Source organism: Tauraco erythrolophus, chromosome 7, assembly GCF_009769465.1.
Source record: "Tauraco erythrolophus isolate bTauEry1 chromosome 7, bTauEry1.pri, whole genome shotgun sequence".
Taxonomy (NCBI): Eukaryota; Metazoa; Chordata; class Aves; order Musophagiformes; family Musophagidae; genus Tauraco; species Tauraco erythrolophus.
Window position 1 is genome coordinate 63602895 of NC_141471.1, and position 22787 is coordinate 63625681.

General features: G+C 42.9%; 1 protein-coding gene across 2 annotated transcripts in view; it reads left to right on the plus strand.

Moving 5' to 3' along the window:
• Positions 1 to 426: 426 nt before the first annotated feature.
• COL15A1 (collagen type XV alpha 1 chain) overlaps positions 427 to 22787 on the plus strand; it is a 130553-nt gene continuing 108192 nt past the window's right edge. For both annotated transcript variants that reach the window (XM_086614931.1, XM_086614932.1), the window contains exons 1-2: positions 427 to 437; positions 545 to 627. In XM_086614931.1, coding sequence (XP_086471057.1) covers positions 427 to 437; positions 545 to 627 — 94 coding nt within the window. The remainder of the gene's footprint in view (positions 438 to 544; positions 628 to 22787) is intronic.

Sequence of the window (22787 nt, forward strand, 5' to 3'; positions counted from 1 at the left end):
ATGGAAGGATGCTGGAGGTCAGGGTTTACTGGATAAGTAATTGGAGGTTGTGAGTGGGCGGGGGGAAAGGGGAAACTGGAGAAGCTGTGCTGCTCCCTGCCAGGGTACCTGGTAGTTAAAGAATAGACCGGATAATGCCAGCGTTAGGATGATGTGCAGCAGTAAGGGGTGTCCATCACTAAATCGAGTAGGAAGTTTTCGGCAGCGGTCTGACAGGAAGGTCTACAGGGAGTCAGATTTCAGAGCTGGAGCGCTGAATTGCAGTGAGTCACACAGCCTGAGAGCTGCCTTTGTTCCACTTGTGTCTGGACGTTGGAGGAGAAACAGCAGGCTCCAGTTTTTATTAGCTTCTTATTTTCGTAAGCATAAAACTCATGTGCACTGTACTTTTTCCTCACTTGAGGTCTTTCAACTGACTTGCAAAAAATGCTCTCATGGTAAGAACTCTCACTTCTAAATTTTACTTTTTCTTTTTTCTCCCCTCATGCTTCTCTTTGGTCTCATTCTCTCCCACCCTCCCTTTTTTTTGGCACACCTGCTCCAGGCATGCCTGGTGGACCTGGGACTTGCTGCTACTGCTCTTTGGCTTGTCAATCCATGCTGGTTCAGCAGCTCAGATCATAGAAGGTAAGACTTCTCCAAATCATGTCTAGAAATTGAGAGTAAGGATTAGCTTTAAGATGCACTTTCCTAATACGGAAAGAGACTGCATTTCAGATCTTAGTTTTCTCTGCTGCTCACAGTTCTTCATTTCATAGAGGGAATCTGCTGACAGTTAAGGGCTTAAATTGTCATTCCTTCTGGAAAAGGGAAAATAAGTACATTGGTTCCCCATCTGTAAGGCAGCCTGTCGTGCCTGCTCTCTCAATAATTCTTCAAAGTGTAATAAGCAACAGAGAGTATTTCAAAGAAGTGGCGAATAACTGAATGGGTTTGGGTGTATGATGTCAGAGAACGGTAGCAGAAAGCAGTTAGGACAGATGTATGTGTCACTCTGGAGACATCAGGAATGTGTCAGGCACAGATGTGATGCTTGTTCCAGCGCACAGAGTTTTCTAATAAGCGTCAGGGCAAATTGGTATTTTTGGATCTCGAGAGTTAAATGTTGAGTTTTACCAGCCGAGCCTTTATGGACTTCTAGTGAAAAGCCTTTCTGTAATTGCAGATCATACGTTCTTGTAACGGAGCCAAATGCCTCAGCATCTCTGGAAGACATAGCCTCAAATTTAACTTAGCAGAGAGAACACTGATTTCAAAGTTTACATGTGATTTTGAGAAAAGTGAAAAAGCTTCATGAATCACTTTCCCGTTACGAGCAATGATACTGATGTCAAAAAGAGGTTTTTTAGTGTCTTACAAAAATAGTCTGAGTTGTTACGTAAATAACCCCAGGATAACTATGTGACAGAAGCTTTAGTAACGATTGAAGGGACAGAGATATCACACATGAGGACTTTAATCTTACTCAGACTGTTTTTTTTTCCTTTTTAACCGACGCTGCCATAGAATAGATAGTGTGTTTAAAAACCAAAGTTCTGGGTTGTTATTTCAGCAGGAGGAGCAGCCACAGATTAGTTATCACTAACAAATGCTGTAAGTGCAGATGAGAAATAATGTAATGCTGTATTACAGATCATGGATTAAGTTTTTTTTTCTTGAGCTGATGAATGTGTGACATTCAGTGCAGTGAGTGACATCTGGACTGGAGAGAACCAAGTTTTGGTACATAAAAGTTAATAAGCAGAAGCTCATTAAAACTAGAAACACCTACTGATACAGGACAGTTTCTTCCTGTGCAGAATCTTATTACTGCTGGAAGGACTCCTAACCTTACCATGAATGAAAATCAAGGGGAATTATGCAAGTCTCCTTAGATCACTGGAGGCTTGGAGACTCTTCTGGGCACATGTTCTTGCCTGATGTTCTTCCCTGCTCATTTGTCTGTTCATATTAAAGTTCCTGTTCCCAAATGTTCACTGAATTTTTTTTTTACATCCGATTTTAAAGTGCCTGACGTAGCAGGGATCTCATGCCTTCTTCCACAACATCGACATATTTTCCTGATGCTTGGTTTAAATGTTTTAATCTCCTGAAATCAGGTGTTAGAGTGCTAGAAATGAGAATAATCTTCCTTTCTTTCTGGTGCTGCAAGTACACAAATGAAATAAATGCTTCCTGTTACTACTGAAGAGTGAAGAGATATAGACTTCAAATCTTTTAGTCTAACTATTGCAGAGATAAGCTCTTTGTCCATTCCCACAGTTCCTTTTATTAATAGAGTGCACAGAAATAAATTGTGTATTTAAGATTAAAATGTTTGGAGACACAGGGAGATGAATTGACCCTCTGGTATTTAGCAGCCTTTTGCTGCTAAACTTCTGCTTTATCCAGTGGCACTTTTGTCTCTCTCTCCTTTAAGATTACTGCTTTCCAGGATTCTCCAGCCCATTGGATACTGCTGGGCTGCATTTCTGGTGGTTGACCTCTCCTCTGTCTCCCCATAGCGCGTATTTATATTTGGAAATTCGTTTTTATACAAGAGGAACTGGGAATGAGTAAACGTGGTTTTAGAGGAACAGCGCAGGTGCGTTTTGCTGTACCATTGTACAGGCGACATGCAAAAGGAGAAATAACACCTTGAGATGTTCTTGAGTTGGTTAAATAACATCAAGAAAATTGCTCATTATTCACTGAGTGGCTTGTTTTTTTTACAAACCAGCAGACAAAGCAGTGATCCTCGGAGTGTTTAGAGGAGAAAAGTTTGTCATCTTTGCCTTCCCCAATCAGCCAGCCCCTTCAGTAAGGTCTAGTGAATTTGCTTACTGGTGTGTGATTAGGCAGACTGGTATGTGATGTCTTCTTGTTTCCCCAGGGAAGCACCAAATTGCCAAGGGGGGTGGAGGGTGCAGGTAAAACCCAAAGCCCCAGCAGGCCTCCAGCAGATGCCTTAAGCTCCACCATGTCTTTGTGAGAGAGATTAGAAAGACTAGTTAGAAAATTTCATCAGTTTCCTATCAGGAAAAGTGTTTTGACCAAGTCCTGTTCTTCTTGAGGAAGTTGTATAATTATGGACAGTTCCTACAGAGGAGGAGGAAAGAAAATGAAAGGATGGTGGGAATGCTGAGGGGAAAAATTCAGATGGTAGTCTTCAAAATTGTTTGAGAAATTCTGTTGTTTTTGTTTAACTTTTTAGTGAACTTGTGTGATGTTGGGACTTTTGTTTCAGTAGAAGTGTTGCTTTCATTTCCAAGTCCTAAAATGTCTGACCACTGCTTTTGTTGTGAAATGGGACAGAAAATAGTGTATTTAAAACCTTACCTTTAAAATCCTGAGTTATTCATTCACAGTACCAGCTGAATCCCCTTCTTGATTGAAATGGTGTCTGTTTTGCTTGTTACAATGAAGTCTGGTATCTGTTATGTAATGTTTAGAAGCGATGTGTTGTGACAGAATGGAAAATAATTGGAAACATTTCAGTCAGAATTCTAAAATTCTGTTGCATGTTCTGCAAATTGATGGGATTTGGTCGTTGTTTGACCAAAACTCTTCAGGAATACTTGAATCTTGCTTTGGAGTGAAACTGAACAGCAGTTCTGAAATCTCAGCAGTTCCAGTGAGTTGGAATTCTGAATTTTTACTAGCTCTGTTGGAAAACTTTTGTCCCTTTCACTGCAGTTAGCACTGCACATGTACAAAAAGGTAAAGAATAACATGCCTTCTTCCTCTTCACCCAAGTACAGTCTCACTTCAACTATGGAGTGCTTTTGTGGTTTTTCTCCTGTGCTGATGAAAATTGTGCAAATATAGTACCCTGTTCTACTTGGGTTTGCGTGGGAGGGTTAAAGATACTTTGGTGTCTTAAAAAATTGCTTCATCACTTCTCCTTTCTTTAAATGACAATTAAGCATGTATCTGTCTGTACCTAAGAGCATAGTGAGTCTTGTTCTATCTGGTATTACCTTGTGGTGTGTGTAATTGGCCTTTAATTAGACCTAATAGTGTATCTTGATTTACATTTATTACCCTGGCTGCTTTTTCCATCTTTGCATCTTCAACCACACATGAAGTTAGCTAATAGAAGATGCTCAGAAGACAGTCCTGAACATGCTGGTACCCAGATTGTGGGCAGAACTAAAGTTATAAAATCTGAATGGTACCCCTGCTGAAGTTTGAATGATAAGAGTCTTCCCGATGAGTTGCTCTAGCCTTTTGCAGAAGTCACATTTATTCTTCCAGGCTATCTAGGCAGTTATCGGTGTTCTTCAGTTCTTGGTGTTCAAATCAGTGCCTGCCTTTAAAAAAAAAAAAAACAACAGGAAAAAAAATGTTTAAATGTATGTGGTTCTGCAGTTTGCATTATGTTTATGTGCTCCAAAAGACGCTTTACAAATTTCTAATTGACATCTGGGTTTTATTCCGAGCCAAGCTGAACAGCTCTTTCTTGCCCTAAGTAACACGCTCAGCAATAGTTTACATAAAGTAAATATTTGTCTCTTTCCTTGGCTCTCTGTGCGCAGAATGGCTGACATTAGGCTGTTGACATAAACTTTGCACTCATGACCTGCTGAGCTTGATGGAGGAATCCTGAATTATTGACTTTCTTTGGCCATTGATGAGCTGGTGTGATCCATACGAGCAGCCAGCCTGCACTTCTCTTCATCATGAACCAACACGACGAGTGTAAATAAATACATATATACATTTAAAAACTAGTTTCTGTCAAGTAGTTACTGCATGTGCTTTGAGTGTTGAGCGTGCACAGTCACACCAGCTTACGCAGCGGTAGGGTTGGCTCAGTCTGTTCTTTCCTAAGGCAGAACATAATTACAGTAATGCTGGTCAGCGTGGAGCACAGTGTTTCGTAAAGATAACTTAGATGGCACCATGTTCTCTGGCACCAAACTGAGCATTTGGACATCATCAAACTGCACTCGAGCCCAAATCAAACAAGCCGTTGCATATCTTTCAGAGATGTCTTCGGGCTGTTACCAGCTGTTGTGCGTGTTCTTAATGTGGAGTTGAGCCTGATTTCATAGTTGATAAAATGCCTTTCCACGCAGAACATAGTTAATTTACTGCAGAAAATCAGTTGGGTTCAGTCGGGGTCATCTGTAGGAGTAGCTGAAGAGATGGATAACACCAGCAGAACCAACCTGATTTAGGAAGTTTGTTCCATTTTGTCACTTTTCTAAATGGATTTTCTGTGTAGCACCCTCTACGTGCTAATTCTCTTGGATGAGAAACTACATGTTTTCTAAGCTACTCTACCAGGCAACTGAAGATTTTTTTTTTTTTTTTGGCCTTTTTTGAGGCCTCAGAGGGGGAAACCAGCTGGGATGGATATGGTGTTATAATGGCCATCTTCAATTCCTCTCTGAAGGCATCCTGGTCATGCTGGAAGCCTGTAGTAAGCAGTTGTTTCCATGATCTGAATAGAACTTAAAATCTCAATTGTGCTTGCATTTGCCACTAAATGGTGTTCGACAGACCTGCTCTGCTGAGAAAAGCCATACTGAAATATTTCACAGAATCCCAGAATCCCAGAATGTCAGGGATTGGAAGGGACCTCAAAGGATCATCTAATCCAATCCCCCTGCCGGAGCAGGACCACCTAGATCAGATCACACAAAAACGCGTCCAGGCGGGTTTGGAACATCTCCAGAGAAGGAGACTCCACAACCTCTCTGGGCAGCCTGTTCCAGTGTTCTGTTCCCCTTACTGGGAAGAAGTTCTTCCTCATGTTTAAGTGGAACCTCCTGTGTTCCAGCTTATATCCATTTCCCCTTGTCCTATCATTGGATGCCAGTGAGAAGAGCCTGGCTCCATCCTCACGACAGTCCCCCTTTACATATTTATGATTTCTTTTCTGTGTTGTTCTGGCTCAGCTGTAGACCATGGAACACAAGGAATTTCTTGAAAGAAGCCCTAGTGGTCTCCTGAGCGTTTAAATGCATATACATCTCTTTGGGCACTGTCATGCCCACTCGCAGACTTCCCACAGCCTCGTACCAGGGCTCCATTAACTCAGTTTGTGCTCCATGCAGCAGCTGCTGTGTGAAAACTGCTACTTCCAGGTTCTCCAGGTGCTTCTGGAAGTACCTGCTAACAAGCATCGATTTAATCAAAATGATTCAACTGTGATTTATTTCTTACATGTTAAGGACAATGCCTGATCTCGATGATCTCGTGTTAGGTACTGAACTTGTACTGCTTGCTCCAGAAGTGAATGAATGACTGGAGAGAGTGAGGAATACTGTTTTAAGTGGCTAGGAGTAGTCAGCAGAATACAGTGGTCTACGCTGTGTGCGTAAGAATAGGCTTGTCTTGTTTGGTTCAAGCAGGTGGACCCAGACACAAATACAGATTTCAGCTGCAAGCTGCCATTTCAGTAAATAAGCAGCGGAAGGGAAGATCTGATTGCATTATTTGTGTTTGGGATATTCAAAAGGTTCCAAAGAGCTGATTTCTTATCATAACATACTAACTTCCAAATCAGACACAGGTTTTGGAGGCTGCCTGTCCCTTTGGCTGTGATTTCTTCCCCTTGGTACGTGAGCTGTGGATTGATTTGTTTTTTCTCATAGTGCTATCTCACATTTGACCAAATTGATGCAGTAGCTTTGCCAATTTACACAGTTTGCCTTGGCTAGAAAGACAGTGAAATGTGAAGTTTGGTGAAATCTGATTACTTTGTTCCAGATGTCATTAATGTTCGCTATTTAAGAGGGGCTATCTATTTACCACCACTGTTTCTAGGTCACCAAACAGTCTTTCCCTGTTTGGCCAACCCACACAATTACAGCAGGTTTAAAAACCAACAAAATTAACCAGCAGTTTGGACTGTGGTGAATTCTATCCATGCAGTCTTCCCATCTCTACTAGCTCCTGTTCCCGAACGTGGAAAGTCACGGACGTTGCAGAGAGTAGAATGCAGCAGAATTGTCCCAAAGGATGAGTAAAATGGGCAAGCTCTAATTTTAATGTATTTGCATATGAGGACCATGAAACAACAGGTGTATTATTCAGGATACCATCTGGTGAGAAAGCCTTGGTAAAAGCAACAGACAGGGCTGAATGTGCCCTGCCAAAGAATCACAGTATTTTAAACGAACCTCGATCTTATGGCCAAATCTGAGAAGAACCAGGATCTGAACCAAGTTTTTCTGAGGGGTTCTGAGAAGAACCAGCGTTTTCTGGACGCACTCAAGCATGTTTCTTTCCAAACATTCAGTTGACGGAGGCTTGAAGCTGGCAGTAGTGATTCAGTGATGAGATTTTCATTTGAAGTGCACTGTCATTCATGGCCTTTGCTTCACCTTCAGTACAGAAGATAGAATAAGACCAAGAGTGGGCTTTGGCCAGTTCATTCTATGCTTGGAAATCTCCAGGGTCTTTTTGGCTCTGGGTCTACCTCCACTGCAGCCACTGAATCCATGTTTTCCTGTGGTCAGTTCCTGCCATAGTAGCTTCTAACCGCTCAGGTAGCATTAACTTTCAGTCCTATTTGTGGCATATCTTGCTCTGAACTGTGAAATCACGGTTCCATACATAGTCAGGATGTCTGGCTCTGCGTCTTTGGAAAGCTGAATACAACTTTGGACTTCCTCTGTGCTTTTTTGGTGGTCAGTGACTATGAGGGCATTATATTACATGGTCATTGCTCTTTGCATTTTGTATCCACTTCCCTTCTTACAAATGATGCACATTATCTAACTGAAGGAGAACAGAACCCACCTAGAAATCATTTCAATTTTGTGCTGCCTGCTAAATAGTAAGTTGATGGCTCGTGAGAGAAAAGAAGCTGCTGCAAGACATGCTTCAAAGTTTCCTATAAGCACTAGCTATGTCGTGTGGCTGTTTTGAATGGCCTGTAACTGGAGTTTACTGCAAACCAGTTTCAGAACATAAACCAGACAAAATCTTCTGACAGCTAAGATAGACACCCAGATTTAGAGCTCAAGAAATGCAGTCAAAACTGATGGACCACGGACGTTTTTGAGTCCAGACTGCAATGTACCTGTGAACAGTGCTCTCCTAGTGTGTAAGGTGGACGTCCCAGGAACTTCATGTGTAGATCTCAGGAGCAAAGTTCCTAAAAGTGCTTTGTTTGCCTGAGAAGGAGGAAGGTCAGAGTAAGCCGTTTTGGTTACGTTATTTTGCAAGTGACAGTGGAATATGTGCAATATGGGCAGACAGAATGCAGATAGCACTGTCAGCTCAGAGAGGTCCTTCACCAGTTCTGTGGTAAGAGTACTGCAGAAGACCAAAAGACTGTCTGTCTGACAATAGGATCTTCATTTATGTATCCAAACATGTGTGTATACAAGAAATAAATACATGAAGAAGAAGCGCTTGCCACTTCACTCAAGGAAAGAAGGTGGTGGAGGACAATTTGCTCCAAGTATTCTCTACTTGATTTTTCAACAAAGTGTCATTGAAACTTCAGAGCCTATCTGTTATGTGCATTCAGTTGCTGTTTAGGAAGTGCCATTTTCTCAAGCTGTCATTATATAGCCTTCTCCTTAGGTAAGCTGTTCAACTAGAAAACACTACAAGATTTTTACTGGCTACAAAGTAAGAGATGTCAGTTTTGTCTTGGAGAACAGTAGTGGAAGACGACCAACAGAAGCTCAAAATTGCCTTGGAAAATCTAGAACTACATCACTAAACCCAAACAAACCAGACTGAAAATATCTTTTAATGGAAATAACTACCTGACAGCAAACTTACCTGAACATCTCAGGTAGAATGTGGTCTCCTAGTTTAAAGTGATCCCTACAAAAATTTTAAGACTTACTGAGTCGTGAGCCATGCTTCTAGGAAAAACAGGTACCCAGAAAGAGCAGATCTGTGCAGGGTGGGTGAGGAACTAGGTAGATTTTCTCGAGGTATTATTCTTTGATGGTACCAAAGCAGTTGAACACATGACAGTATGCATCAAGTCCTTTTTTCCCCACCATTATATGTATATACTACGTCGTAATATATTTGATATCTTGGTTGGGTAACTAACAGATAATTAACATCCTTAAGTGCACATTGTTTCTTGAAATATGTTAGTTTAGAGTTGTTGCTGTTTGGCCCCAGGTTTCTTTCTGTCCCACAGAAAACTTCTGGCTCAGTCCTGCGATGTTTCATTAGAAGGTATGTCTTCAAGAGGCAATGAGCTGTTGTGTACAACCGAAACAAACGTACCAGTAGCTTGTTTAATTGTTAGGCAGCAATGTCTATATGGTGGTCTACAAAGCAAAGTATGTAGTGGTGAAGAAAATGAGGGGGAAATTATGCAAAATCCAAGGCTTTTCTAGGAATTCTCTCATATTTGGAATTCCTAACATCAAAGTACCCGTTGATCAGGCTCAGTAATCCTTCTTGCCATTCCACTGGCTGCGTCACAGAGTGAGGTGTGAGGGCACATTGTCACAGAGTGAGGTGTGAGGGCACAGTGGGGATCTTTATTGCTGCCGTCCCACTTTGGTTAACTACATCCCGACTTCATACACTGCATCACTTCTGCGAATGTGGTGCTCTCTTATCCTCAGCGGGCTGGAGCCCTGGCTTTTCTTCATCTGCAGCCTTTCACAAGCTGTTCCAGTTCCATCTGTTTCAACACTTTGCCAAACCAACATAGGTCTTGCCTTGGTAGGAGGAACTGCTCATCTGCAATGAATGCTCCCCAGTCGGACTGCCATTTTGCGGTGCGTGGGAGCGCGTGTACGTATGAATTCGACCCTTTCCTGCTGTGCACTGCAAAAAACCAAGCAAACATTAAATCCTTCTCAGACTAGCTGTGAATGTGGTTTAACACACACGGTTTGGGGTTTGGTTTTTTTTACAGGAAAGGTGTATGACACATGCAGGTTTTCTCAGCTGAAAACATCTGGCTCTTGATCAAAACAACCTATCAGTTACGGCGGTGAAATGATATTAATGTAAAAATATTTACCTGAAAGCATCCTGAATTTTTCATTAGGGTTCTATAATATGAGAGAGTTGGGGCTGTTCAGCCTGGAGAAGAGAAGGCTCCGGGGTGATCTTATTGCAGCCTTCCAGTACTTAAAGGGGGCCTACAGGAAAGCTGGAGAGGGACTTTGGACACGGGTGTGTAGTGATAGGACAAGGTGCAATGGATTTAAACTGAAAGAGAGGAGACTTAGATTAGATCTAAGGAAGAAATTTTCCACTCAGGGTGGTGAGGCACTGGACCAGGTTGCCCAGAGAAGCTATGGCTGCCCCATCCCTGGAAGTGTTCAAGGCCAGGCTGGATGAGGCTTTGGGCAACCTGGTGTAGTGGAGGGTGTCCCTGCCCATGGCAAGGGGGCTGGGACTAGATGATCTTTGAGGTCCCTTCCAACCCAAACCGTTCCATGATTCTATGATAATATATGGTATATTAGTGTGTAACTGCATTTGTTTTTAACAAACAACTCAAAATACTGCTAAAGTGGCCTTATATTATAATCGAGGCCTTGTTTTTGCATGTGTGCTTCTTGCTGTGTTGTGTTTTTTTTTTTCTGATGTACTGATAGTGAAACATCTATTTATCATGCAATGTGAATCTGACAAATAAGTACCGCATGGCAATTTCCTGGCCCAGCGATATGGCAAAGGGGGGGTGGAGTGGTATTCAGTATAAATCTGAACCAGCTTAAAATTGAACAGGTGCCTTCTCAGTGGAAAAATAAACACATCACTGGTGACCCGAGTTATTGTAGCTCCTATTTATACTTCTTTTACAGAATTTCAAAAGATAGAACAGAATTGTGGCAACTCTCTAACTGCTTTGCCCACACTGGCTTTGAGTTGTCCAACAAGGAAGGTTTTGTCATTTCTTTTGAAATATTACCTTCAGAAAACGAATTTTTTTCTGTGTTGTTCAAAGCTGCTTTTTATGTCTGAAAAAAGCCATAACTGGCACATAACTGGCGGGAAAAGACTGCTGCTCCATCTGGGAGTTAATGCAGACACTCCGGAGTATTTACAGTAGGAATATTAAGCGAATCCTTACTCAGCAGCTCTATGGGATAGTGAAGTTACTTGTATTCTAAACATCCTATTTCAAATTATAGTGTTTCCATGCGCATCGCAGAATTCCCGTGGTGTTCAGAAGAAGCTGGTGTCTCGTTTAGCTCCTGTACAGTCAGCAGAACAAAACTGTGCTAATAAATGCATGATTTGGTGCTAATTCCCAAGGCAACTATGGGGAGAGTGAGATTATCTACATGCCTCCTTTGTCTTGTCGTCTCTTCTGTGTATAATTTCAGTACTGTAGCCATAAGATGAAGTATTTTTGAAATATCAAATAAGTAATTCTTTACACTGTTCTGTCTTATATGTTTATCAGATGTCAACAAAAATTATTTTTCCCCTGTCTGGATACTGAGCTCTGCTGTGTTTTCTCTTCTCTATGACTAAAGCTTTAAATGCAGATCAGTTCAACATAAACCATGCAGACTAAAACCCATAATGGAAAAGTCATGTGGAGCAGGCTGTTAGAGTCACACCATCGTGCGAGTGCTTGGTAGGAATGTTTATTTCCTTACTGACGAAGCTGGGACAACTGCGTGCCTCAGACTCCTGTTGGCCTTTCCCTTTTTGATTCAAAATGTGTAGAAGGAGTAGACTTGGCATTCAGAAACCAGAAGAGGTGGGAGGCACTCAGCACTTTTCTCCACATCCTCGTGCACCTGCGCAAGGATTGGGAAGGATCTCAGTCCTAATGCCTGTATCTTTCTGAAGTGCAAGTGAATCAGTTTGACAGGCCTCAGATGATTCTCTACATACTCTATCATGGTCATGACACAAAGAGGTCTCAACAGGCAGACGGCTCAAAATCCATCTTGTAGGTTGTAGAGAAAGCCTAAAGATTGAGTGTCACCTTCATGTTATCTGGGGATTTTCCAAAATGAACCTCTCTTAGTCCAGTTTAGAAACTGGAAGCATTCTTCACTTGAAGACAAAACGTTTGCTAAGCAGCTAGAATAGCCTGGAATATATAGTATACACCTGGCATCCTCCCTGTCCTTACTGGTCCATCACCACTCGATTGTTCTTGTTCAATGTTCTGCTACTGTTGGCTTGTAAACCCAAAGTGTCTCTCATAAACTACTTCAGCCACCTTGTATCTAAGAAGTTTCCACTCTCGGGTAAGGTGATGATGTGGGCCCCATCATCACTACTTGGGTGGTTACAGAGGCGACAGAGTCAGACTCTTCTCAGAGGACAAAACAGACCAAAAGGATAAATGACAGTCAAGAGTTGCAACAAGGGAGATTTTGATTGAACGAGTAGAAAACGTTTCTTCACCATGGCAGGAGTTAAGTTCTGGAAAAAGTTGCTGAGAGAGGTTGTGGGATCTCCATCCTTGCAGGGATCCTAAAATTGACTAGACAGGGCTCTAAGCAACCTGATTGTTCAGGTTAGTCCTGTACCGAGCAGCAGATTGGACTGGATGACCTTTAGAGGGCCCTTCTAAACTATTGTTTTCTGTGATTTTAAGTAGGGAACTTAAAGTTGGATTTTACATACTTAATTCCTTTGTGAATCTGGTTCTCAGTGACTTACCCATGATCACTGAAAAGGGCAGCTGGAGACCAGGAGAGTGAGGGTAGGTAGTATTATAAGACCTGGATCGTGCTTGGCTGCCTTCATCCACTGCTGTTTCTGAAGCTTGTTAGAATGAGTTAAAGAGCTGATAGGCTGCGAGCACTAATTGAGCCGTCAGTAACACTGAACCCAATATTCGTATGGAATCAGATACCCCTTTCCACTTTGCATATTTACATAAAGATGTGTCAAAGAATGTACTCTTTTCCTTTTCTCTTTTACATGTTCACTTTTCCTTCTTTTCCCTCTTCCTTTTGCCCTTTCCTCTTTCCCCTTCTCTGTTCTTCCTCCTCCCTTTCCCTTCCCACTTCCCTTTCTCATTTTGTTTTGTTTTGAAGGTCTGTAAAAGCTTTTGGCAAAAAAACACTTGGAGCGGAACACAGGAATATGTTACTGTAACCCTATGACTTTTCATCTTTCTTCATGGTCCTGCTGATCACCAGGCTAAGTAAACAATGCTCTTTTCTTCCCTTCTTAGGGGGTGGAGATGAAGAATTTTTGAAATGTTAAGTGCCTTCTTGCTCTTTGTCCTTGCAGGGTCTCATGGTCAGCCGTACTATACTGACCACAAACTCTGTTGTCCGTCCTTCTCCGCAGCTGTTGCACCCTGCCTCAGAAAGACCCTATCGAGGTGAGGTGGCTGCAGTAGAATTAAATGACTCACAGGGAGAGAGGCCTTTGGGCATGTGTTTATTATAGTATCTGATCAATCAGCTCATGTCCTGTCCATCAGTCTGCCCCAGAAGGACTTAGTAACCTCCTCACTTGTTGTCTCACTCTGCCCTGCTGAGGCCGCATCTGAAATACTGTGTCCAGTTCTGGGCCCCTCAGTTCAAGAAGGACAAGGAAATGCTGGAGAGAGTCCAGCGCAGGGCCACAAAGATGATGAAGGGAGTGGAGCATCTCCCTTCTGAGGAAAGGCTGAGGGAGCTGGGTCTCTTTAGCTTGGAGAAGAGGAGACTGAGGGGGGACCTCATTAATGTTTATGAATATGGAAAGGGTGACTGCCATGAGGATGGAACCAGGCTCTTCTCAGTGGCATCCAATGACAGGACAAGGGGAAATGGATCTAAGCTGGAACACAGGAGGTTCTGCTTAAACATGAGGAAGAACTTCTTCCCAGTAAGGGGAATAGAACACTGGAACAGGCTGCCCAGAGAGGTTGTGGAGTCTCCTTCTCTGGAGGTGTTCCAAACGCGCCTGGACACGTTCTTGTGTGATCTGATCTAGGTGGTCCTGCTCCGGCAGGGGGATTGGACTAGATGATCCTTTGAGGTCCCTTCCAATCCCTGACATTCTGTCATTCTGGGATCACTGCATTGGAGCATAGCACAGGCAGGGACCAAAGGCAAGATCCTCAGCATAAAGGCACCTGCCAAAAGGAGGAGTGAGGGGGGACTTTGCTGTGGTTTTTAGCACTGTTTTTGCGGGGTGTGTTAAATGCACGAGACCTCCAGCTGCCACAGAACAGCAGTCGGATACCGAACAGCAGAATGGTGGGAATCTGAGCCCTGGTGGGTGGTCCTGCTGCAATATCCCTGGTGCAATTGTGCCAGTTGAACTTGGTCCCCGCTAGGGTGTAGAGGAAGGTCTGCAAGGCTTTGTGATACGGAACAGAGCCCCGTGGTAGCATGAGCGCTGCGTGATTTGGAGATTAAAAAGCTTAGAGTTGTCACTGTGCAAATGTTCCTCTTTTCTCAAGCTTGTATTGCAGATATGCCAGAAGTTACTCTGTCACTGGTGATGATGAATTCTTTCTGGGTCCTGAGATTCCATGCTCCATCATATTTTTACTGGTCTGCTTACACTTACACACTGAGGAAAAATATGCCCGTTTCCCAAAACTGAGAACCAGGTATTCTCTGGATTTTCAGTGCTATTTTAACTATTGACATGAAAATTGAAGTGTTCAAGACCAGGTTGGATGAGGCTTTGAGCAACTTGGTGTAGTGGAGAGTGTCCCTGCCCATGGCAGGGGGGTTGGAACTAGATGATTTTTGAGGTCCCTTCCAACCCAAACCATTCTATGATTCTTTGTGATAAGTAGTATAATGACTACAAATAAGAAAACCTAATAAGAGCTGTGTGGGGCTCATCATGATTTTGGGGCAGCATAGCTTATACTTAGATGTATGATGGTCCAGAGAAAACCACGTTGCCTTCTTATTAGCAATAATTTGGTTTTAGCTTTGCTGCCTTGTGTCTGTTATTTTAATATGGCCAACAGAAGGAGTTTGAGAGACGGAATGGCATGTGCTTCTTGAGAATCTCTTTCCTTGACAGACAAAAGAAAGGATTTTGAGGTTTTCTTTACTGTGTCTGACAAAACCCAGCAGCCTTGTAACTGCAAATCCTGAATTATTTCAGAGGTCAGTTTTGTCTGTGTTCATGGTGTCTTCATTTCGTGCCAAGGGGCTGATGAATCCCATTGTAATTGTCATTTATGAAACGGTAGGGTAGGAATTGCTTCCAAGAATGTCCAGGTTGTTCAGAGAGAAATGGTTATTTATAGCTGTGTCCAGCCTGCTCTTTGTCTGCATGAAAGCATTTGATGCTTCGGCCAGCTGTTCAAACATCAGTTCTGCCTACGTAGAACATTGACACTTCACTTTGAAGTCCGGATCATTTCTGAAGAAACTACCTTCCACTTTCTGAACTCCGTGTTGGTACCAGCTTCTTTTCCCCTCGATTGTTTTGAATTCCAACCAGGTGAATGCTGTTTTGCAGTACTCGAACGTAACTCTTCTCAAGAAGAGTTAATTGCAGTGCCTCATGTAGAGGCAGTGATTTTATTTCCTCAGGCATTCTGTAACAGCCCTGACCCCTGGCTGTAACCAGCACCAGTTTGTCAGGGGAGGTGCTCTGTGGACCAGCATGGAGACAGACAAGTGTGACACAGAGGGCTACAGCTATTAGTGAAGGAAAACTGCTTTTGGATACCTGTCAACTTCTAATAATTTTTGGTTGTAGCAGGTGATCTCCAGTTTCTACTAAAGGCAATGAACCTTTTTGTACTGATAGTGGCTTAGTTCTTCCACTTTCCTACACTGATGTTCGTGCCGGTGAACTGAATGTTAAAACAAATGCGAGAGCTAGGAAGGAATTACAGAATCATAGAATGGTTTGGGTTGGAAGGGACCTCAAAGATCATCCACTTCCAACCCCCCTGCCATGGGCAGGGACACCATCCACTACACCAGGTTGCCCAAAGCCCCATCCAACCTGGTCTTGAACACTTCCAGGGATGGGGCATCTACAATTTCTCTGGGCAACGTGTTCCAGTGCCTCACCACCCTCTGAGTGAAAAATTTCTTCCTTAGATCTAACCTAAATCTCCCCTCTTTCAGTTTAAATCCATTGCCTCTTGTCCTGTCACTACATGCCCTTGTAAAAAGTCCCTTCTTTTCAAATTCTTGATGGAATGCAGCTTTTGTTCCTCCAGGCACAAGCTGACCAGTGAAAAGATGCGAGATTGGAAGAGTTTAGGTTTCCCTATGGGTAGTCTGTTCTGGAATGGCTCATTTCAGATTTTCTTGTGCTCTGCTGTGGGTATCAGCCATCGCTGATGCCTGAAGCAAACAGATGTCTTGTGAGATCGGAAGCGGGTGTCTTCTCTGCCGTATGACTCACGGAGTACAGAAAAAGTCACCGCTTGCCAAGGCTGTACCGGGGGTTTGATTTACCTCTTTTCTTTCTATTGCAGACCGAATTGGGTCTAATTACTGTTGGATGTATCCTCGCATTTGAAGTTATGCCAAGGCCAAGGCAAGCGTGCTATGATTCAACATAATTTTTTTTCTTAGCTTGTACCTTTGCCTTTCCTTAAAAAGGCTTGTGTTTGCCTTGCTTGTAAGTTTCATTCTGGAAAGACTGCAGAAGTGAGAGTGAGCTGTAGAATCCACTTTCTGAAGATTTAGCCACTACTCAGGAAAAAAGTCAGCATTTGCATTCCTTAGGCAATTCTGACACACTCTTAGTAATAATTTGTTTTTTTTTTTTAAATGTAAAGTGAAACTTCGAATTTTTCTCAACATTCCCCCACTTCCTTCAGTAATTTCGGAAATGTTACTGAGCCTAGGAAACCTGTTCTAACATCTCCCAGTTCAGCTGTGGTTCCTAAGGATCAAACTCCCAGGTCTGTGTCAGCCACAAGATGCAGAGAGTTCAGAGAGCCTACCAGCCATGGAAAGTCCTCCTCATGATGGAAGAAGCTCATAGCATTTGATTAAGGTCTTCCAGGGCTGCTGGCTCAAAGGTGGGGAAGATAGAATGACCTCTTGAGATTTTCATGCTCCGTGCTTTGAAGTCAAGGTTAGTCCAGGTTCTACTGGTCCAAGTGATGGGTTGCCCTGGCTCCTAGAGCTTCTATGCTTCTTGTTGTGGAGCTGAAAGCAGAACTTTGGAAATCATGAAGTCTCTGGTTTTGGGGAATTCTGTATTATGGGGCTGTCCTGGAGCCATGAACTCTAGACAGCTAGGTCAGTTGAAAGAATCAGAGTTTCATGTTTAGTATCTGGTTTTATGTAATATGGCAGATCTGTTAAAAGAAGCATGCTTGTATTTTGGCAGAAGTTCATTGGCGTTAACATGTTTTCTAAAAATCTTTAATCAATGGGTTGTGTTTTTTTTTTTAAAACTCACTTCATTAGAGAATTCCTTCTCACCTCAATTAGGGAAAAAAAAATAATCAGAGCTATGTGCCTGAATAACAGGAGTAGCTGTATGTGGTATTTACTGCTAGAAAAGAAAATTCAGTGTGCTGGTTCTAGCTGGGATGGAGTTAATTTTCTTCACAGCAGCTGGTGTGGGGCTGTGGTTGGGATCTGTGCTGCCAACAGGGTCGGAGCACAGGGATGGTTCCGTCACTGCTGAGCAGCGCTGACACAGAGTCGGGGCCTTTTCTGCCTCTCAGCCCACCCCACCGGCCAGGAGGCTGGGGTGCACCAGGGTGCCCATGGGAAGGGGTGGGTGGGTTCCTGGTTTTGCTTTGCTCCCGTGTGCAGCTTTTGCTTTACTTATTAAACCGTCTTTGTCTCAACCCACGAGTTTTCCCACTTTTACTCTTCTGATTCTCTCGCACATCTCACCCCGGGGGCAGGGAGTGAGAGGCTGTGTGGGGCTTAGCTGCCAGCCAGGGTTAAACCACGACATTCAGGCAAGCTGAATGCTAGAAATGATACAAAAGCAATGGAAAACTGGGCGAGAGGGCTTGAAATCTTTGCTGTTTTCTAGTAGCTCGGATCTTAAAGCAGCGTGCAGTGTCATAAGGCCGTAGTGGTTGAAAATGGAAATTGCACAGAGAAGAGAGTAAGGGCAGATGGAACGTGCTGAATCTTGTCAGTGTTCTTGTCCACGTTAGTGACTGGGGTATGACCAAACTGTTGCAATATGTGATGGACAAGTGGTTCAGTCATGTGCTTGAGTTGGACACGTTCAATAGACACTGGGGTGAAGTCTACACATTTGAGCCAAGACACTGTTTGAAAGATGGATTCACTGCATGGAACTTAGAGGTTGTCCCACATAATCCTGAATGCTTCATAAAAATTGCAATCAATTCAACAGATGAGTATGGCTTTCCTGGTGTACGGAACACATACAAAGTTTTTGAAATGGCTGGGAACCTTATAAGAACTGTTGATATTGAAAGGGTTTTTGCAGAAGCTGTAAATCACAGAAATGCATTTTCAACCACCTGTATGGAGAGACTGAATTTGGTGCAAAATTTTGTTTTCAGAAGGCCTTGTAAAAGTTTGGGCCTTGAGGAAGAATGGAAAAAAACCTTTCTGAAATTACAAACTTTATAAATATCAAGGAGGGCCATGAATGCAAAAGTAGTCTGGCTATTATAGTATCAAGACTTGCTTGGAATAATACTTTGCAGTGTTTTCAGCAAGATTCTGCAGGACTTCTGGAAGTTGCTAGTTTAAGGACATGTATTATAAAATTTACTTCTGTAGCATTTACCTCATTTGTCTTTTTCTCTTCCCCCACATTTTCCCTGTGCTGCCTTCGATCCTGTTACAAGAACTTAAACTTTTCTAGTTGTTGGGAACCTTTTACAAAGTAATCCCTTTGTCAAGTGCTCATTTTTATGTTCTCTGTTGCAGGTGACAGAGGAGTATCTATTCTGAGGCTTTTGAGATTGTATTTCTCCAAGATTATTTCTCTTATACCTCGTACATCAGCAAGAACCCCATATCATTTGGTAAAGTTAACATAGGAGGGTTGTTTGTCAAAAATGTTACAGTTAACAAGATAAAGGAAAAATTTTACTCGACAGTCCTTCTAGAATGATGCTGTTTGTGAAAGGAAGGCTAACATAAATGCTGTTAGTGTCTGTCTTGATTTGCTTCTGCAAAGTGTCCTGGACTACACCGCTTAGAGCACTGTTAGCATTTACAGCCATATCAAGCATGTTAATCATCAAAAAAACCTCCCTGCAGCATGGAAAAAATTTTCATTGTATGATCCATTCCGTAGTGTACATGATCAGCAGTGATGTAGATGATTTCCTCCTGACTGTAGTCAGGTCAAAGAATATACAAAGGCTTTGTAAATCAGTTCTGTCAGAAGTACAGTAACAAATAGTTCCGCTGTTACTGCGTATCACAGAGCCAGACAAATCTGTCTGTGTCTAAGAAACATCTGGTTTAGTAACTCTTCATGCAAAGGTGCTTTGTCTTTCCTGTTTAAACAATAATCCTTTAGTCAGTAGCTTTATTTCTAGGGAATTTAGTAGGACAACAAGAAAAACTTCTATAGGTACGTCAGTGATAAAAGGAGGACTAGGGAAAGTGTGGGCCTGGGCTATGGAGGTGGCTGAGGTGCTCAATGACTTTTTTGGCTAGAAAAAAGCCAGCGTTTCTCCGGCTTTTTTTCTCCAGCTCCAAGTCTTCACTGGCAAGTGCTCTAGTTGCACCACTCGAGTCGCAGAAGGAAAGGCAGAGACTGGGAGAATGAAGAACCACCCACTGTAGGAAAAGATCAGGATTGAGACCATCTAAGGAACCTGAAGGTGCACAAGTCCAAGGCTGGAGAGGTGGGCCTGTGCAAACCTCATGAAGTCCGACAAGGCCAAGTGCAAGGTCCTGCACGTGGGTCGGGGCGATGCCAAGCACAGATATAGGCTGGGCAGAGAATAGATTGAGATCAGCCCTGAGGAAAAGGACTTGAGGGTGCTGGTGGATGAAAAGCTCACCATGAGCCAGCACCGTGTGCTGGCAGCCCGGAAAGCCAACCGTGCCCTGGGCTGCATCCAAAGCAGCGTGGGCAGCAGGTTGAGGGAGGGGCTTCTACCCCTCTGCTCTGCTCTCCTGAGACCCCCCCCTGGAATACTGCATTCAGCTCTGGAGTGCCCAGCACAAGAAGGACATGGAGCTGCTGGAGCAGGTCCAGAGGAGGCCACAAAGATGATCCGAGGGCTGGAGCACCTCTGCTATGGAGACAGACTGAGAGAGTCATTATCCTCTCCGATGTGATTGGTAACAAATTCAATTGATATTTTTCCCAAGTCAAGTCTGTTTTGCCCGTGGCCATAGCTGGTGAGTGATCCCTCCCTGTCCTTGTCTCCACCCTCGAGACTTTTGTTGTATGTTCTCCTCCCCATCCCACCAGCTGCTGCGTGGTGCTTAGTCGCCAGCTGGGTTGAACCACAACATATTCCCAGTGACGTACCAGTGAGTAACGACAGCTACAGGAGTTGATTGTCCACCTGTAAAGCAAAGTCACGGAAGTGCAGGTTGGAAGGAAGGGAACTCCGAAGGTCATCTACTCCAACTTCCCACTCAAATGGGTCATGATCATTACTAGATGAGATCAGCTTTGGCTTTCTCTGATTAGCTTAGAACTTCCTAGACGTGATGTACCTCCTTGGAGATAAATCTTCTGACACTTGTAACTGGCTGATGCACGTGGCATTGCCTGTAGCCTGGCCATGGAAAGCAAAACCTAAGGCTTCTTGATGACCCTGCAGGAAGCACTGGCAACATCGTTCTCTTTTAGGTACACTGTTGCTCAGTTCCACCCTGATACAACGCTGGATTCCCGTCACCGGAGTCTGTAGATGAAAGAGTTTGTACTCTATGGCCAAGGAAGAAGCAAGAGCTTTATCTAGTTTTATTGTCCTCAGTAGTTCTGGTGTGAGTATTGAAGAGAAAGGAGTGAAAAACAAACTTACTTTTCAGATACATAAATGAAGTCACTATTTTAAGGGGCTAATTTTAAAATCATGCTTTAATCAGATATTCCTACATTATGTACTCATTTCACTGGCACTAGAAGACAATTGGTTGGGAAATACGTGTCCAGAGAGTATATTAAATAAGCATAGAGTTCTGACTGCTCTCAGTTCTAAATATGGTTGGCAAAACCTGTGCTTTAAAATGTGAGAGTTATTAAACGCGATTCTAAAATAAATAGTTTCACTCCTCATGGCCCTTCATAACCCTTAGCATGCTGGGGACAAATGAAGTGGAGCTGCACAAAAAAAATGTTGAAAACATGGCAGTGACTGATTTTTTTTTTAAAGATCTGCACCTAGAAAAACATCTTTCAAAAACTGTGACTCCAGACTGCTGTAATTCCAACAGTAACTCCATTGATCAATGTATGGAATGAAAGAAATTCCTGTGGAATGTAGGAAATTGTAGAAAGAGTAAGGTAGCCACTGAAGCAGGCTGGAGAAAGAAGACAGTCAAGGAGTGTGTGCTTTGAAAAAAATCCTTTTATTTTGTGATGGTGTTTTAGATGTGGTGCTGCCTGAGGCGTTTGGATGATTCATTTAGCAGATCGTGCTTTGCTCGGCTTCATTTGGAGCGTTAAACCACATTTTGCCCTAAGTGATTTGATTCAGCAGCTCAGCGATGAATTCCCGTTCATTTTCACCTTTAGAGTGATGGCATAGAAGGGAATTTTAAAACCCCTTGTCAGGAGCATGACTGTCAGAAATATATATGGTGAAATCACAAAGACATGAAGACGATGGAGAAGGATCGTGTTTAGACATATGATTAATCTGTTCCCTCTGTCAGCTTGGGGTCCTCTTGGAAATTATTTAGAAAAACGCGACAGGTGTTCAAATGTCGTTTCAATTTATCAGTCAGGCAGGATGTTTCCCTGCTTCAGGTGAAATCTTGCCAGATGCCTGCATCCGATCTGGGTCAAAGTACTGGAAGTGGGCAGTTCAGGAATACCTGAATTTCAGCGTAACGCTCAAGGCTCAATTCTACCACGGTGTCTTTATAGTAGGAGTGAGGAGACAGACAGTTCCTGGCAGACTGTACAAGGCTAAAGTAGAAAACGCTGCCTTAGCATTCGGTGGCGATGATATTTTTATACAATTCCAGCAACCCTGGCATCTGAATTTATTGTATTGTTAAGCTATCCCAGGATTAGACTCCGAAGACATTTGGCATGGCTTCATGTTTCCTTTTACAATGAGATAATGTGCATCAACGCGTCTCTTGAAATAATTACTTGCATGTCATAGCGATTTTGTTGTGTAGCTCTCGTGAATTAAAAAAGGCTAATTAAAAATACAGCTGTAAAACAAACAAAAAACACGTGCATGGAAATAACCGAAGCTCACAAGGCCTTTGCAGTCCCTGGCGAAGTGCCTTTTCTGGCCTAGATGAAGTCTCCTTTTCCCTCAAAAATGGCACAGTTAATTTCGTTAGTGGCTCTGCTAAGTAAATGTTACAGTCCTGTTAGCAGCTAGTGACCCATCAGTAAAACAAATTTTCATTTCCAAAGAGAAGTATGTTATTTTTCCACTTGTCGGTGGAGGGCATGTGCTTTTTTCCTCACTTTTCAGCATATTATTCCTCTGCCTTGTATCCACTGTTTGTTTTTCTTCAAGAGAGTAAACCATAACCATTCCTGCTCGAAGTGCTCCACATCTCCTTGGTGCTTGTTGTAGTTGGGTGCAGCAGGCGTGCCAGAGAATTAGGCTTGTATTTTCGTTCTGTCCCACTACTGGACCAAGTACAAACACAAGTGCTTATTTCAGACTTGTCTTAATGGAAATAAATGAGCAATAAATAGCCGGTCTCCCATCTGAAATGTCTGTAGCTGCCACGTAGGCAGAGCTGGATCAAGCAGCATAAGGCCCTGCTGTTAGCAAACGCTTCCCCAACTGCTTCAGAACTAGACTGAGCAGCTCTTGTTCACAAAAAAAAATC